General features: G+C 36.0%; 1 protein-coding gene across 4 annotated transcripts in view; it reads right to left on the bottom strand.

The window, feature by feature from the left end:
• The window catches only part of LOC144964183 (CCR4-NOT transcription complex subunit 9-like), a 28,168-nt gene extending 14,935 nt beyond the window's left edge, over window positions 1-13,233 (bottom strand). The window contains exons 1-4 of one of the 4 annotated variants that reach the window (XM_078898156.1): window positions 13,008-13,216; window positions 12,901-12,929; window positions 6,892-7,008; window positions 796-916 (exon numbers count right to left, since the gene is read on the bottom strand). In XM_078898156.1, coding sequence (XP_078754282.1) covers window positions 796-916; window positions 6,892-6,995 — 225 coding nt within the window. In that variant the 5' untranslated portion in view covers window positions 6,996-7,008; window positions 12,901-12,929; window positions 13,008-13,216. Of the gene's footprint in view, window positions 1-795; window positions 917-6,891; window positions 7,009-12,900 lie in introns of all 4 variants that reach the window. The other 3 variants (XM_078898158.1, XM_078898155.1, XM_078898157.1) reach the window with 3 other exon arrangements.
• Between the last annotated feature and the right edge of the window lie 1,029 nt (window positions 13,234-14,262).

The following is a 14,262-nucleotide window of genomic DNA, read 5'->3' as shown; positions in this document are numbered from 1 at the left end:
AAATAGTACAAATGTAAATCAAAATCATACCCTAAAGATATCATAAGCTAAATTATAAATAACCAAGAACAAACAGGCAGAAGATTTACAGAAAAAAAATATCCCCTGTCAAAAATACAATCACAAACCAAAGAAGCAGGATAGGCTAGTAAAGAGAAGAAGAAACGACATCACTTTCGAATCGTACACCCATGCGAACATCATAGGTATATGATTCAAGGGTGCAGTCCTATAATCATTGAAAGTCTCAAAAATGAGAAAATGCGAGTTCCTTCCTTAAGAAAACAACACAAAATTGAAATCATATAAAAAATTTCCAACAGATAACTTTGAATGTCAACTCTGTTCATCAAACTGGAGGTGATGCTACACACTGAAGAATTACCAAAGCATTACATAAGCGATTTCAAGTTGAATTTGATTGAAATATAACTTTCCCAATACTCTATATGTTCCTTACATACAGTTCATTTTGATAGAATTTGATTATTGCTATACCCCAGTGTCATTATTTAAAATGTTAAAGGAATGATTTTAATAAATATTGTCACATCTCTCCAATCCGAACAACTTTGTTCCAAGAATTTTGTCCGAATTACAGAGACATCCGGATAGTGGAATCAGTCCCTAAAGTGTACAAATAAAGAAAAATACAATCCACTCCCAGGCAACCTGTCCGGATAATGGAGACATCCAGATTGTGGAATTTCAGATTAGAGAGACACCACTGTATTTATAAAATAAATAATACATATGTATACATATTTTTTTGAAATGAGACATTGAAAGAGTTACCGTCAATACTGGAGGGAGTATACATGGATAGATGTGAATGATTTCCTGTAATAAGGCTGCTATTGTCCCAAATGAATGCCACAACATAGGAGCAAGGCCTGGTACAATTTCTCTTCTTTTGCTGTAGAATAGAGAGATAGTTTGACTTTTAAGTAATAAAAAAAAAAATTATATTTATAATAAAATCAAAAATAAAAATTTTGAGCAATTCCCAATTTATTCCAACAGATAGATGAAAAATCTGTTTTACGCTTGAAAGCTCTAATTTCAAAGCATACTTTTGTAAACTTGATGCGTTCATCAAACTAACAGACAGCGGAAACAGATTGACAAATCAGGTGAATACCTGAATACGAAAACTTAAGATCTGGACACAGAGTGAATGACTTATTATTATTATTCATTTACAATAACATATGAATTTATATAGCACCTAATTCTAATCAAATTGCTCATTGGCCCTTTACATTTACAAAGGCCCAGACAAGAGTAGCAGCAGTGATGCCAAACAAAGTGGCAAACCAGTTGATCCAGAATGGAAAGCCAAAACACAAAACACGAGCCCAGGTGAAAAAAAAAATAAAATAAATGAGAGTGAGCCAAAATTGCTAAAGACAGCTCAGATTAAATAGAACCATTCACCACCGAAGAACTTGAGTCATCCATGTATCAGCACAGAAATCATTCAACACTTTGGTATATAGAGACACAAAAATGGTTATTAGCCCTATTCAAGAACTGTGCTGCATCATGCACAACCCCAATACTGTGGAGGCAAGCAAGGGTTGTTGCATTGTTAAAACCTGGTAAAGATTTTTTTTTTAAATAGAAAAAGCTACCATCCAGTCTCTCTCCTTAGCATCCTATACAAAATGTATGAACCTATAATAATGGCTCAAATCACCACACCAGTAAACCCGCATATATTTATATCACCCGATCAAGCTGAATTTTGACCAGAAAGATCTTGCTGCGACCAATTCCTCAACTTGACCCAATTCATCGAAGATAGGTTTGACAACAAACAAATCACTGGCACAGTGTTTGTAGATCTGACAGCAGCATATGACACGGTCAACCATAGAAAGCTCCTCCTCAAAGTGGCAAGAACAACACATAACACAATGATTGTAAAGATTATAGAATCCCTCTTGACCAACAGAGGATTCTTTGTAGAAATGGACAGGATAAAAATAAAAAGCAGATGGTGCTTTCAGAAGAATGGCGTCCCACAAGGATTTGTTCTGGCTCCAACTCTATTTAACATCTATACAAATGACCAGCCTGGATATCAAAATATATGGAGATTTCTGTATGGCAAAGACTGTCCAGAGACTTCAAAATCATTGAAGACATCTGTGAATAAAATCACAAAGTACTTTACAGAAAGCTCTCTAGATGCGAACATAGGTAAAAGACAAGTGTGTGCTTTCCATGTTAATAACCACAAAGCAAACTGGAAACTTATTATTTCCTGGAATGGAGAGGTACTGGATAATAAATACTTTCCCAATCTATCTTGGTGTTACACTGGATCATACCCTATCCTTCGACCCAACACACAAAAAAGCAGAAAGCAAAAGTAGCTTCAAAGAACAACTGGGAAAATTTACCAACACCAAAATGGGGTGCTGACTCCAAAACTCTAAACTCTCTCGAGTTCACCCTCATTGAAAATCAAACAAATTTGTTCGATTTTCCATGCATATGAACTCAAGAGAGTTAAGGATAACAATAACAGCATTATAACTCTGCTACTCCTCGGTCAAGATCAAGCCATGCCAATTATATTGACCCTGAATTTAACAATACCTGCCGTACTATAACAGGGACACCCAGTTTAAAGGCTTTTATACCTGGCGAGAATGGGACAGCTACAATAATGATGCCATCCACGGTCATCTGGAACAAAACCATCCAGAAAAGAGTGTGTGACACTCAAGTGGGCAAGACCGACCAGAACATGTTTAAAGTGGCGACTTTCCACGGACAGTCAGAGTACGTGCAGACACCCAATGCAGACTATGGAACAAATTCTCTTGGAATGTAACTTTGGACTGACGAACACTGACTTAAGAACCTGCAGCCCAGAGGCTATGAAATGGACCCAGCACTGGTGTGAAACAATATGATGATTGGTATATATCATATATATATCATTATATATCATAATATCTAGTACAGAAATTTAAAACTGATAATTTAAAAACAGCATTAATAAAATATAATAAAAGTAGATATAATAAAATCCATACTAGGAATCTAGAGCATATATGCTCTGAGAAATTTCAATTAAACTAAATTTTTTGTTGGCTATAAAAGTTGGATAAAAAAGTAATCTAAATCTGAAAAGTTAACTCAACTTGTAAAAATTGGCAAAAATTACCCTGCAAACAGACAAAACCCAATTAGAGAGGTCATACTGTACTGTTATTAGCAAATGGTCAAATGTACTGTGTAAATAGCACACCCTGTCAGTGTAAAGCATCATGTGCAACTACATGTGCATAACACACAAATTTACAGGAATTAACGAACTCAAAACTAAGAACTAAGAATGTTATTTTAAAAAAGACATCAGTTTACATAAATGACACCCAAGTCTATTGTTTTCAGTTCGTACAACATGCACTCTTCCATGTGGAGAACCTGAGTTAGATGGGGATTTTGGGTCACTGACTGGTTAACATGATGGCAACTATCATTTGGGTCTACACTCGCTTATTAAATTTAAAGATTCAAAATATTGGCTTGTTGATGACAAGAACTCATTTGAAAATAGTATGGAAAAAAAACTGAGAAAATGAAAGATTGAAATAAATTGGGAATTTGACTCGCTTTATCCAATCTGTTACTAACAAGTTGAAATGTATGTTTGTTTGTCTTTAAGGGTGTTATGGCGCTTGTGACACATTTAGGTCAATCAGTGCCTGTAACAAGAAGAAAATGGAATAGTCAAAAAATTATAGATTTACAATTAAAGCACCCAAGAAAAAGTAAGACAGGGGAATTGGTTCAAATAGAGAACAGTTGTAGATTCCAAGAACACACCATCAATGTCCTTAGTTGGAGATAATAATAATAATATATAATAATAATTTAATAATAATAATAATAATAATAATAATAATAATAATAATAATAATAATAATAAGAAGAAGAAGAAGAAGAAGAAGAAGAAGAAGAAGAAGAAGAAGAAGAAGAAGAAGAAGAAGAAGAAGAAGAAGAAGAAGAAGAATATATTTCTATAGCGCCTAAACATCCACTTAATAGTGTTCTGCAGCGCTTTACAATTGACTCAAATGCACAACCCCCCACCCAAATACACATATGTCTATAGTAAACAAAAAAACATCAAATCATAAAATGCCCTGTAAAATAATCTTATGATGTTTCTTAAAATGTTAGAACACGAGGAGCAGATTTTGTTCTAAAACGGAAAGAGTTCCAGACGTGGAGCCGTACAGTTAAAAGCTTTATTTCTTTCATGAAAAGAGATTCTGATGATCTTATGACACGACTAAGTGTATAGACTTTAATAAGGTCTTGTAAGTAAGAAGGACCTACATTTGTAAAACATTTATAGGCGTATAAAAGAATTATGTACTCTATTCTGTAGTGAACTGGGAACCAGTGAAGGTCATGTAGAGTAGAAGTAATGTGTTCTCTTCGGGTTTTTAAAAGTAACTAGTCTGGCTGCCTTATTTTGTATCTTCTGCAGTCTATTGATAGAATTTTTGGGGCAACCAGACAAAAGAGCGTTACAATAATCTATTCTACTAAGTAAAAGAGAAGATACTAATGTTATATCAATATACAGCATGAATCACTAGCGATTCTCTTTAAATAAAAAATTACAATTTTGAATAATTTTAGAAATATGAGTTTGCACATTAATTTTACTGTCAAAATAAATACAGTCGATGCCGCTTCATCACACACCCTTGGGAGTTCAGGTTAGAGAGTCAATTTTAAGCGGAGAGGCTAAAATATCATCTAAGCACCAGCTTTCATGTGCAATTCATGTAGGACCTTCTGCTCTGAGTTTTCTACAGGTATGGGATCATCATGCTCAAGACATGGCCTCATTAGAAGTTGATTTTTTTTGTTTCTGGTTGTGTTTGTTTTTGTTTGTTTCTTTTTTGTTTTTTTGTTTGTTTTTTTGGTTTTTTTTTTTTTTTGGGGGGGGGGGGGGGGGGGGGGGTTCTTTCACTTCACTTTTGGTTATTGTTTTTTTTCTTTTTAGTTTAATCGACAATAAAACGTGACATTACTTTTTGTAAGAATAGTCATCGCGAAGAGTCTATTCTCTGTACACTGTTTATAAACCTTTGTCTTCATTCTCACCAATCTTGGGAGATCATCTGTCAATTGTTCTTCTTGGGTGAAGCGGCCTAGTTGGTCCACCATGTCAAGTTTCTCAGTGTTTCTCAGGGGTGGTGTGTAACATTCTGATGACTCATCCTCATCTTCATTATCCAGGAGTTGTCTTTTGTGTGGCTGAACAGAGTCTAATACTAATAGATCCTAAGATGTCAGTTCACCGCTGATGGGTATATTGTTGTTGGAATCAAGGTGTAGCAATTAAGCGCAGTGATTATATAGGAAAAAAAATCAGTTTTTCGGGAATGTGTAGCGTATATGTAGAGTGTGCGATTAACTGATGTGCAATTAAGGGGAGTGAACTGTACCAAGATTTCGGACAGTTTCTTGATATGCTAATTTTACAATCTACAATACTAATATGGGTAGACGATATTAATTTTTGGAAAAGCTGTTTTCTGACAATAGTATTTCAGTTTTTTTAATTGTTTAATTTTAATTTGTTAATTATCATCCGGTCTTTAACGGCAATGATACAAGACTCCAACCTTCGAATAACTTTGTGCTCATCACACAAGTCAATAGGAAAGTAAACTTGTGTATCATCCGCGTAAAAATGAGAACGAGCAGAAAAAGCGCTAATGATATCATTCAGAGGTGCAGTGTATGTTGTGAATAAAAGAGGCCCTAGGACAGTTTTTAATTGGTTTTATTCTAATCTGAGTGGTAGGGAGCAGGTTGTCAGCATCAATCACTGTTCCTTTATCTTTTGGTGTTCCAAGTTTCAAATTCAGCTAAAAATGTAGTGAAACTGGAATTACTTTTTCAGAAATTAGGTCGACAGTAGAGACCGGATAATTGATAAATGGGATGGTGAGAAGATAAAATCACTCTAAGTGTTCAAAGGACGTGTATGGTGTGGATTTTACTTCTTTGATTTTAAAGGATGTTTTAAAATAATCATGATGGCACCACCCTTTCTGTTTTGTCTGTTGACGTTAAAAACAATGAATCCATTGGTGACCAGCTTGAACTTTAATGATTTGTTGTCTACTTGTTCCATCCCGTTGGCGTCAATAACGATAGGCTGGGTTAAATTATAAAAACAGTTCAGGACTAATTGCATTGCATAAAAGGTTTCAAATATTGGTACAAATAACAAGGGGTGATAAATACTTGCATTGTAAAATCCATTTGAAAAGTGTAGAAAATCACAGAAAATCACTAAAAAAATTGTTTAAAACTTCTTTATTAAAAGTAATTATTTGTCCTGTATCTAGTAAAAGTCGGAAAAATCACAATTGTAAAGGTATAAAAATATAAAGGAAAATCTCACATATAAACAGCGAACAAAAACACGACCAGCTTGTCAGGCATTACATCTCATCTAGAAGCACAGGATCCCAGTAAGAGGAATACCCTCAAATGTTTATAGAATATATATATCCAAAACAGAAATACATAACTAACAATGCATTAACAGAGAGATGATTTACAAAGAAAAAAATACCATCTCCCAAAACTAATGGCATTTGACTGTTTACCCCTCAGCTGAGGTCTTGGCAAGGGCCAGGACAAAACCAAGACAAAGACAGAAAGAAACTTGGGAAACAGATATAAAGTGATAGAAGACATAGCAAGTTACCTTCTGCTCACCATGGGAGGTCAAAGGATCCCGCCTAGATTGATACATGTGATAATCAGTTTATCTAAAGGAGAACTAAATATAATTATATAATGCTGAATTATTTTTTTTAATGGATTATAAATTACCTTAGTTCCAGCAACGCATTTTCTCTTGTTTCAGGAGATGATAATTCATTTATCCATTGAAAGATTCTTTCTCTGTCAACTGCCATTGGGGTTGGTTGGATCATTTTAACAATTGAACTGTCAAACAAAGACAAAATGAATTATTTGGCAAATGAACTATATTAATATTAAATACTGGAAGATATTTAACAATTAAACCACACATACAATACCTTATAATAATAATAATAATAATAATAATAATAATAATAATAATAATAATAATAATAATAATAATAATAATAATAATATAATACTAATATAATAATAATAATAATAATAATAATATATAATAATAATAATAACAATAATGAGTCTGTATCTTATATACAATAATAATAATAATAACAATAATAATGATAATAATAAATAATAATAATAATAATAATTAATAATAATAATAATAATAATAATAATAATAATAATAATAATAATAATAATAATAAAAATAATAGTGAGTCTGTATCTTATGGAGGTGGACTGTCCTTGTCCTCCAGATAAACCAAGATGCCATACCAAGGTCGCCCTCAGATGGGCCAAACAGGGAGCAAGGACAAGAGTAAGTCCCTTGAAGACACGGAGAAGGACCCTAGAGCATGACATGAAGGCCCAGAAGTAGACATGGGGCACAGCTATCAAAGATGGCGGCAGATCGTATCGTTATCTTACACCAGTGCCTGCTACCTAATTTCTCAATTTGAAATTTTCAAAAATAAAAATGGAACTACTCATTTTCTTTGTCCTCTCATGTTCAACTTTTATGTTACGTGATGCAGTGAGGGTTTACAGCGTAAAAAGCATACTGAAGAATAATACATAGGCATTCAGACATTAAATCGTCCCAACAATAGGGAATGAGATTAGCGGAAGAGTAGCGTCCCTTGATTGGACGTCACCGGCGGAGAAGTTATTTGTAAACAAACCAACTACAAGCCAAGCCGCTCCAAATACAAAATTTATTATTCATATTTCTGTACAAAAATGCATAATCAACGTAGATCTTTTCTTTAGTTTTCTCCATTATGAAATGTTAACAAAATATGATGTAAACTACAAATTAAAACTAAAAGATGGTTTGTTTACAAATAACTTCTCCGCCGGTGACATCCAAGACCAATCAAGGGACGATACCCTTCCGCTAATCTCATTCCCTATTGGGAATAGGGTGGTGTAATTGTAGTACATCTAATCGGTAATCAGGGGGTCTTGAGTTTAGATCCCCGTCAGGAAAGACAGATTTTTTCGGGACGGTTTGTTTTCTTTTAGGTTTCAACCTTGCTTTGGCACACATCGCCCTGTGCCCTTCCCCCAACATTACTAGACGTCTAGTACAGTTCACTCCACTACTTAATCGCACATCGGTTAATCGCACAATCCGCGTATACGCTAGACATTCTCGAAAAACTGAATTATTTCTATATAATCGCACACCATCTCCGCTTAATCGCTACACCTTGATTGCAATGACAATCAACAGCCATTTATGAAATCAACGGTGCTGTTCCTGTTCCACACAACTTTTCAGCCGAAGCATTCGATCAATTCTTTACAATGGGCAATAATATACCCATTAGTGGTGAACTGACATATGAGGAGCTACGGACCTCCATTCAGCCACACAATAGACAATGCCTGGATAATGAAAATGAGGATGAGTCGTCGGAATGTGACAAACCATCTCTGACAAACACTGAAAAACTTGACACAGTGGATAAACAACGCTGCTAAATCTAAGAAGAACACTTGACAGATGATCTACATTGGCGGGATTATAAATAATAAAAATTAAGAAGCAGACATTATAATGATTAATGAGGCTATGTCTTGAATAGGATGGCCCCAAGCCCATAGAAAACCCAGAATGGGGAAGGTCCAACGTGAATTGCACATGAAAGCTGGGGCTTAGATATTATTAGCTTCTCTGCTTAATCGCACACTCCACTTAATCGACACACTAAGCCGAACTCCCGAGAGTGTGCGATTAAGCGAAGTCGACTGTATTACTAGACATCTATTACATTGCAATCTGTACTGTACACAGAGGAGACCCAGACCAAAATCGCAGCCTCCCCCCAACTCTCGTCTCAAGCCAAAATCGCTATGGCTATTTTGTCAATTAGATATTTATTGTATGAGCAGAAAGTAAAAAGGTTTATCATATCATAAACATTACATATAAAAACGCAGCAAAACAACAGCTATCCATCCATTGTTAGAAAGTTTATTAATTAGAATCTGGAGCCAACATCACATTAATCACATCAAACCCAGGCTCAGGTCAACCATTTTTTTTTTTGGTTGTCTCCGGCCCTGGGAGGCCTTCTGAAAGTTCCTCAGTCTAGATAGCATCTCTTTCAATTCGCTGTGATTATCCCCAGACACCTGTCTGGGGATAATGAAAATTCGTTATCCCCAGACATACATTTGAAACTCCGCTCCTTTAAACAATTATCCACATTCCAGAATATGGAATGTGTCCAAATGCACATAGAAATAAGGAAAGTTAATAAAATATCTATAAAAACATAAAATTAACCAACATTAAATCAGTTGTTACTACATATACACAACATGCGTCGACTTCGAAGTGGGTGTCATGGCCGAATGGTTTAGTCGTCTGCCCTGGAACTTTTACCAGAATCGACGTTGTGGGTTCGAATCCTGGTTCCACCACTTTTTTTTTTTTTTTTGTGCGAGTCTATTCTTTTCCCCTTTTTGTTTGGCCTTTTGTTCCGTTTCTGAGCATGAATTTCTAAAAATTGTTTTTATTTAAAAAAATTATTGTTTTTTTTTCTCCTCTATCTGACCTCTCTGAATATTTCTGTTTGTTTGCTTTTTAATTATTTATTCTTTTTAGACACTTTTTGAGATCGGAGTGGGGACGAATATGACAATTTGCTAGAAACTAGAAAGGAACCAAGAGAGAGAGAGAGAGAGAGAGAGAGAGAGAGAGAGAGAGAGAGAGAGAGAGAGAGAGAGAGAGAGAGTTAAAAAAAAAGAATTAAGGAAAGTATTTAAAAATAAAAACAATTTTAAGAAATTCATGCTCAGAAAAGGAACAAAAGGTCAAACAAAAAGGAGAAAAGAATAGACTCGGACAAAAAAAAAAAAATTTAAAAAAAAAGGTGGGGGGGGGATGGATGGGACATTTATCCCTTGCAACGTTCTGTAAAAAGAAGACGGAATTTTTAAAAAAAAAAAAAAAAAAAATTGTTGCGGAACCAGGATTCGATACCTCGATACCTCTTCTTCGGGTTGAAGGCTATGCCTGTAATACCCGTTCTGCACTATCTCTGATATATCTACGCGCACCTGCATGGTTGGGGCGGAGTTGGTAACGCTTGTAATGCCAGTGTTTGTCTAACTTGTCTTTGAACTCATTCACTGTCCTCGCTTTAATTACTTCTTCTGGAAGGCTGTTCCAGTTATCTGTCACTCTGAGTCCAAAGGAGCATTTTCTTACATTTAATCTGGCCTGTCTTTTTTTTAATTTGTCGCTATGTCCTCTCGTTCTATTAAATGTGCTCTCTGGTAGTATTTGCTCTCTATCTACTCTGTCTTTCTCGTTTATTATCTTATATACTTGTATCATGTCTCCTCTTTGTCCTCTGTAGTACAATGATGGTAGTTTGAGATGCCTCAGTCTATCTTCATATGGTAGATGCTTCAAATCTGAACAAAGCTTCGTTGCTCTCCTTTGTACCCTTTCAATTTTATCCATGTCACCGACATGCTGTGATATCCTCGGTGCATTACCATATTCAAGTGATGGTCGTACCAGAGCAGTGTAGAGCCGCCTAATAATATCATTATTTCTGCTGGTGAATGTCCTTTTAATAATTCCGAGAGTTCTGTTTGCTTTATTTATTGCACAGTTGACATGATGGTGGAAGGATAGTCTGTTGTCTACATGCACTCCTAAATCCTTTTCTACTTCTGTTTCCCCTAGCTGCTGGTACACTCCGTTATCGTCTCTCATTCTGTATGTGTGCTTCGGATTTTTGTAACCAAGATGCATTACGCTGCATTTGCTTGCATTAAACCTTAACAGCCACTTGTCTGACCAGTCTGATAATTTGTCGATATCATCTTGTATAGCATGTCGGTCACTTTCTGTTCTTACAGGTCCAAACAACTTTGTATCGTCAGCAAATATTCTGATCACGTTATTTACAACATCAGGTAGATCATTGATGAATACCACGAATAATACTGGACCCAGAACACTCCCCTGTGGAATGCCGCTGGTGACATCCGACCACTGTGATGTGTGCCCGTTCAGTGAGACTCTCTGTTTTCTGTCGTGCAGGAAGTTAGATATCCATTCGTTTATCTTTCCTCTGATGCCATAGCTATGTAGTTTTTGAATGAGCCTTTCATGGGGTACAGTGTCAAATGCCTTTTTAAAGTCGAGGTATACCGCATCCATCGGTTCTCCCCTATCCAAGGCGTCTGTCCATTCATCAATGCAGGTAATTAGTTGTGTTATGCATGATCTCCGAGGCACGAAGCCATGTTGCTCATCACAGAACAGATTGTTTGTGACCATATGCTCCATCACATGTTCCTTAATTATTGCCTCCATCACTTTGCACGGAACTGCTGTCAGACTCACAGGTCGATAATTGCCAGGAGTGTTTCTATCACCTTTTTTAAATATTGGAGTAACCTGTCCAAGTTTCCATTGTTGTGGCAAGTTCCCGTTGTGTAACGACGTTGTGAATATGATTTGAAGCGGTGTGGCAATTTCATTCGCAATTTCCCTTAGCACTCGAGGGTGGAGTCCATCAGGTCCTGCTGATTTGCCTGGGTTAAGCTTCATAATATTTTTCAGTATGTCTTCTTTCTTTATAACTATACTGACAAGTGCCTCGCTGTAATGTCTTGTCTCCAATGCTGGCACATGGTTAGTGTCCTCATGTGTAAATACACCACAGAAGAATTTGTTCATTATTTCTGCTTTTATAATGTCCTCGTTTTGCAGGTCTCCATTACTGTCCCGCAGATCACCTACCCCGCTTCTTATTGTTGTTCTCGATTGGGTGTATTTCCAAAAGGCTTTTGGGTTTTCTTGGATCTCATTTGAAATACTCTCCTCAAAATCGCTCTTAAGCTTCCTTGTGTAACTTCTCAGTGTATTTCTGGCGTCACAATACAACCTGTAATCAAGGCTATTTCTGGTCTGAAGGTATCTTTGCCATGATCTGTCTTTAGTCTTGATAAGTCTAAACCCTTCTTTGTTCATATATAGATTTCTTTTTCTCTTTCTTTTAGTGTCGTTAGCCTTGTGCACAGGTATGTATTGATTCGAACCCACAACGTCGATTCTGGTAAAAGTTCCAGGGCAGACGACTAAACCATTCGGCCATGACACCCACTTCGAAGTCGACGCATATTGTGTATATGTAGTAACAACTGATTTAATGTTGGTTAATTTTATGTTTTTATAGATATTTTATTAACTTTCCTTATTTCTGTGTGCATTCGGAAACATTCCATAATCTGGAATGTGGATAATTGTTTAAAAGTAAAAGAGCGGCGTTGCAAATATGTGTCTGGGAATAACGAAATTTGGTTTTATCCCCAGACAGGTGTCTGGGGATAACGAATTTTCATTATCCCCAGACAGGTGTCTGGGGAAAATGAAAGTTAAAAGCCCAGCCTCCGAATAACCGAATTACTATTTGGACAATAGTAATAGTCCGAATAACCGCAGCCTTCGTTATCCCCAGACAGGTGTCTGGGGATAACCAATTTTCGTTATCCCCAGACAGGTGTCTGGGGATAATGACAGCCTAATGACAGCCCTTTCAATTTGTATTTTCACCGTGGATCTTCGGCTTCGTCTGCTGTAGTTTCCAGTTTCAGTTTGGACTTGGATGGCGAACTTTTGAAACTGTGACTTAAACGTTGTTGGGCATGAAGTAAATGTGCATTCACAAATGCTAAAAAATTCACACAATTACAAACCTTACAGTTTCAGTTACAGCTTCTTGATTCTTATATTACAGATTCACGAGGATCAAAGATGAGCAGAAATAGACGTCTAGACAACGAACAAAACAATGCGACTCGACCTCGTCAGGCTTCAACCAAGTTCTTCGAATGGCAGTTCTCTTGACACAGGTGTGTTTTCGTATCTTCTGAAGCAGCTAATTGCAAACTATCTTGTTCTTTGTGTGCACTACTAAAGAAAGACAAAAGAAATTATTATGAATATGAGCGCAGTGTGTCCAAAAGATGAAAGCGAAAAGACCTCTGATTGTATTTGGTCCGTCTGTAGTCTGTATCCGTTTCAGGGTTGCCAGATTATTTTTCAACAAAATGCCAGGGAAAGACTCAAAAAATGCCAAAACACTCAAAAAATGCCAAAGTCTGTTGACTCCCACCCCCACTAAGAAAACTACTCACTTTTGATAGACAATTTACTATCATATCCTGGTGGCTTGCGTGTTTTCTTTTCTTTTTTAAAACTTACGAGGATACTTGTCGAGGGCTGAATTTGAGTGAATATCTGAGGGAGGCAGGGCTAGTTCAGGGTGTGAGTTTTAATAGCAAAGTTTTCCGATGTGAAGAGATTTGTTTTTACGCGTTTAGAAATAATTAAGAAAAGGTGTCATTTGAAGTATAATATACAAGAAAAGAAAATGCCAAATGAAAATGCCAAATGCCAAATGATTTTTCTAATGCCAAACGGTTTTCAAAAATGCCAGATTTTTGGAATCTGGCATTTAAAATGCCAAACTGGCAATCCTGATCCGTTTCTATTCTTGAGTCTCTTTTTCATCGCCTCGGTACGGTTGCCAGATGTCCAGAGTTCCTTAGATTTCGACTTAAAAAACAGAGAGAGGCCAAACAAAACTTTAATGATATCCTGAGACCCTCGAAAAATTCATCGGTATTGATCAACAAAAAATCAAATAGAATATGAAAAAATGTTTTTGAGATTTAAAAATATCTAAATAAATGAAAGAAACACGATTCTCGGTATAGTAAATGTTAGCTTTAATTGGCCACTCACGTTGGCCATCTGGCATCTCTAAGCCTTTGTCTGTATCACAGAAAAAGGAGAGGAGCAGAAAGGACAACAGCCGCTTTTTATTGGCCAATCTCCGCCATCTTTTATGATGCGTAAACAATAATGGTATTAATCGTGAATAGAGTTTCAAGTATAGTTTCAAATTTATATATTGTTGGGCCTTCGCCAATAAATCACACAAGTTGATGGCAAGGTACATGAAAGAGATAAAAAGGGTGCTAAACGAAACCAACAAAATAAGATGGAAATACTAATAATTGTGGTACAAAAATAGAATGATAGTATTTATAACC

This window comes from Berghia stephanieae, chromosome 2, assembly GCF_034508935.2.
Source record: "Berghia stephanieae isolate SIO BIC M18660-M18661 chromosome 2, UCSD_Bste_1.3, whole genome shotgun sequence".
Classification (NCBI taxonomy): Eukaryota; Metazoa; Mollusca; class Gastropoda; order Nudibranchia; family Aeolidiidae; genus Berghia; species Berghia stephanieae.
The sequence above is the reverse complement of the archived record's forward strand: the minus strand, read 5'-3'. Positions and strand labels throughout refer to the sequence as shown.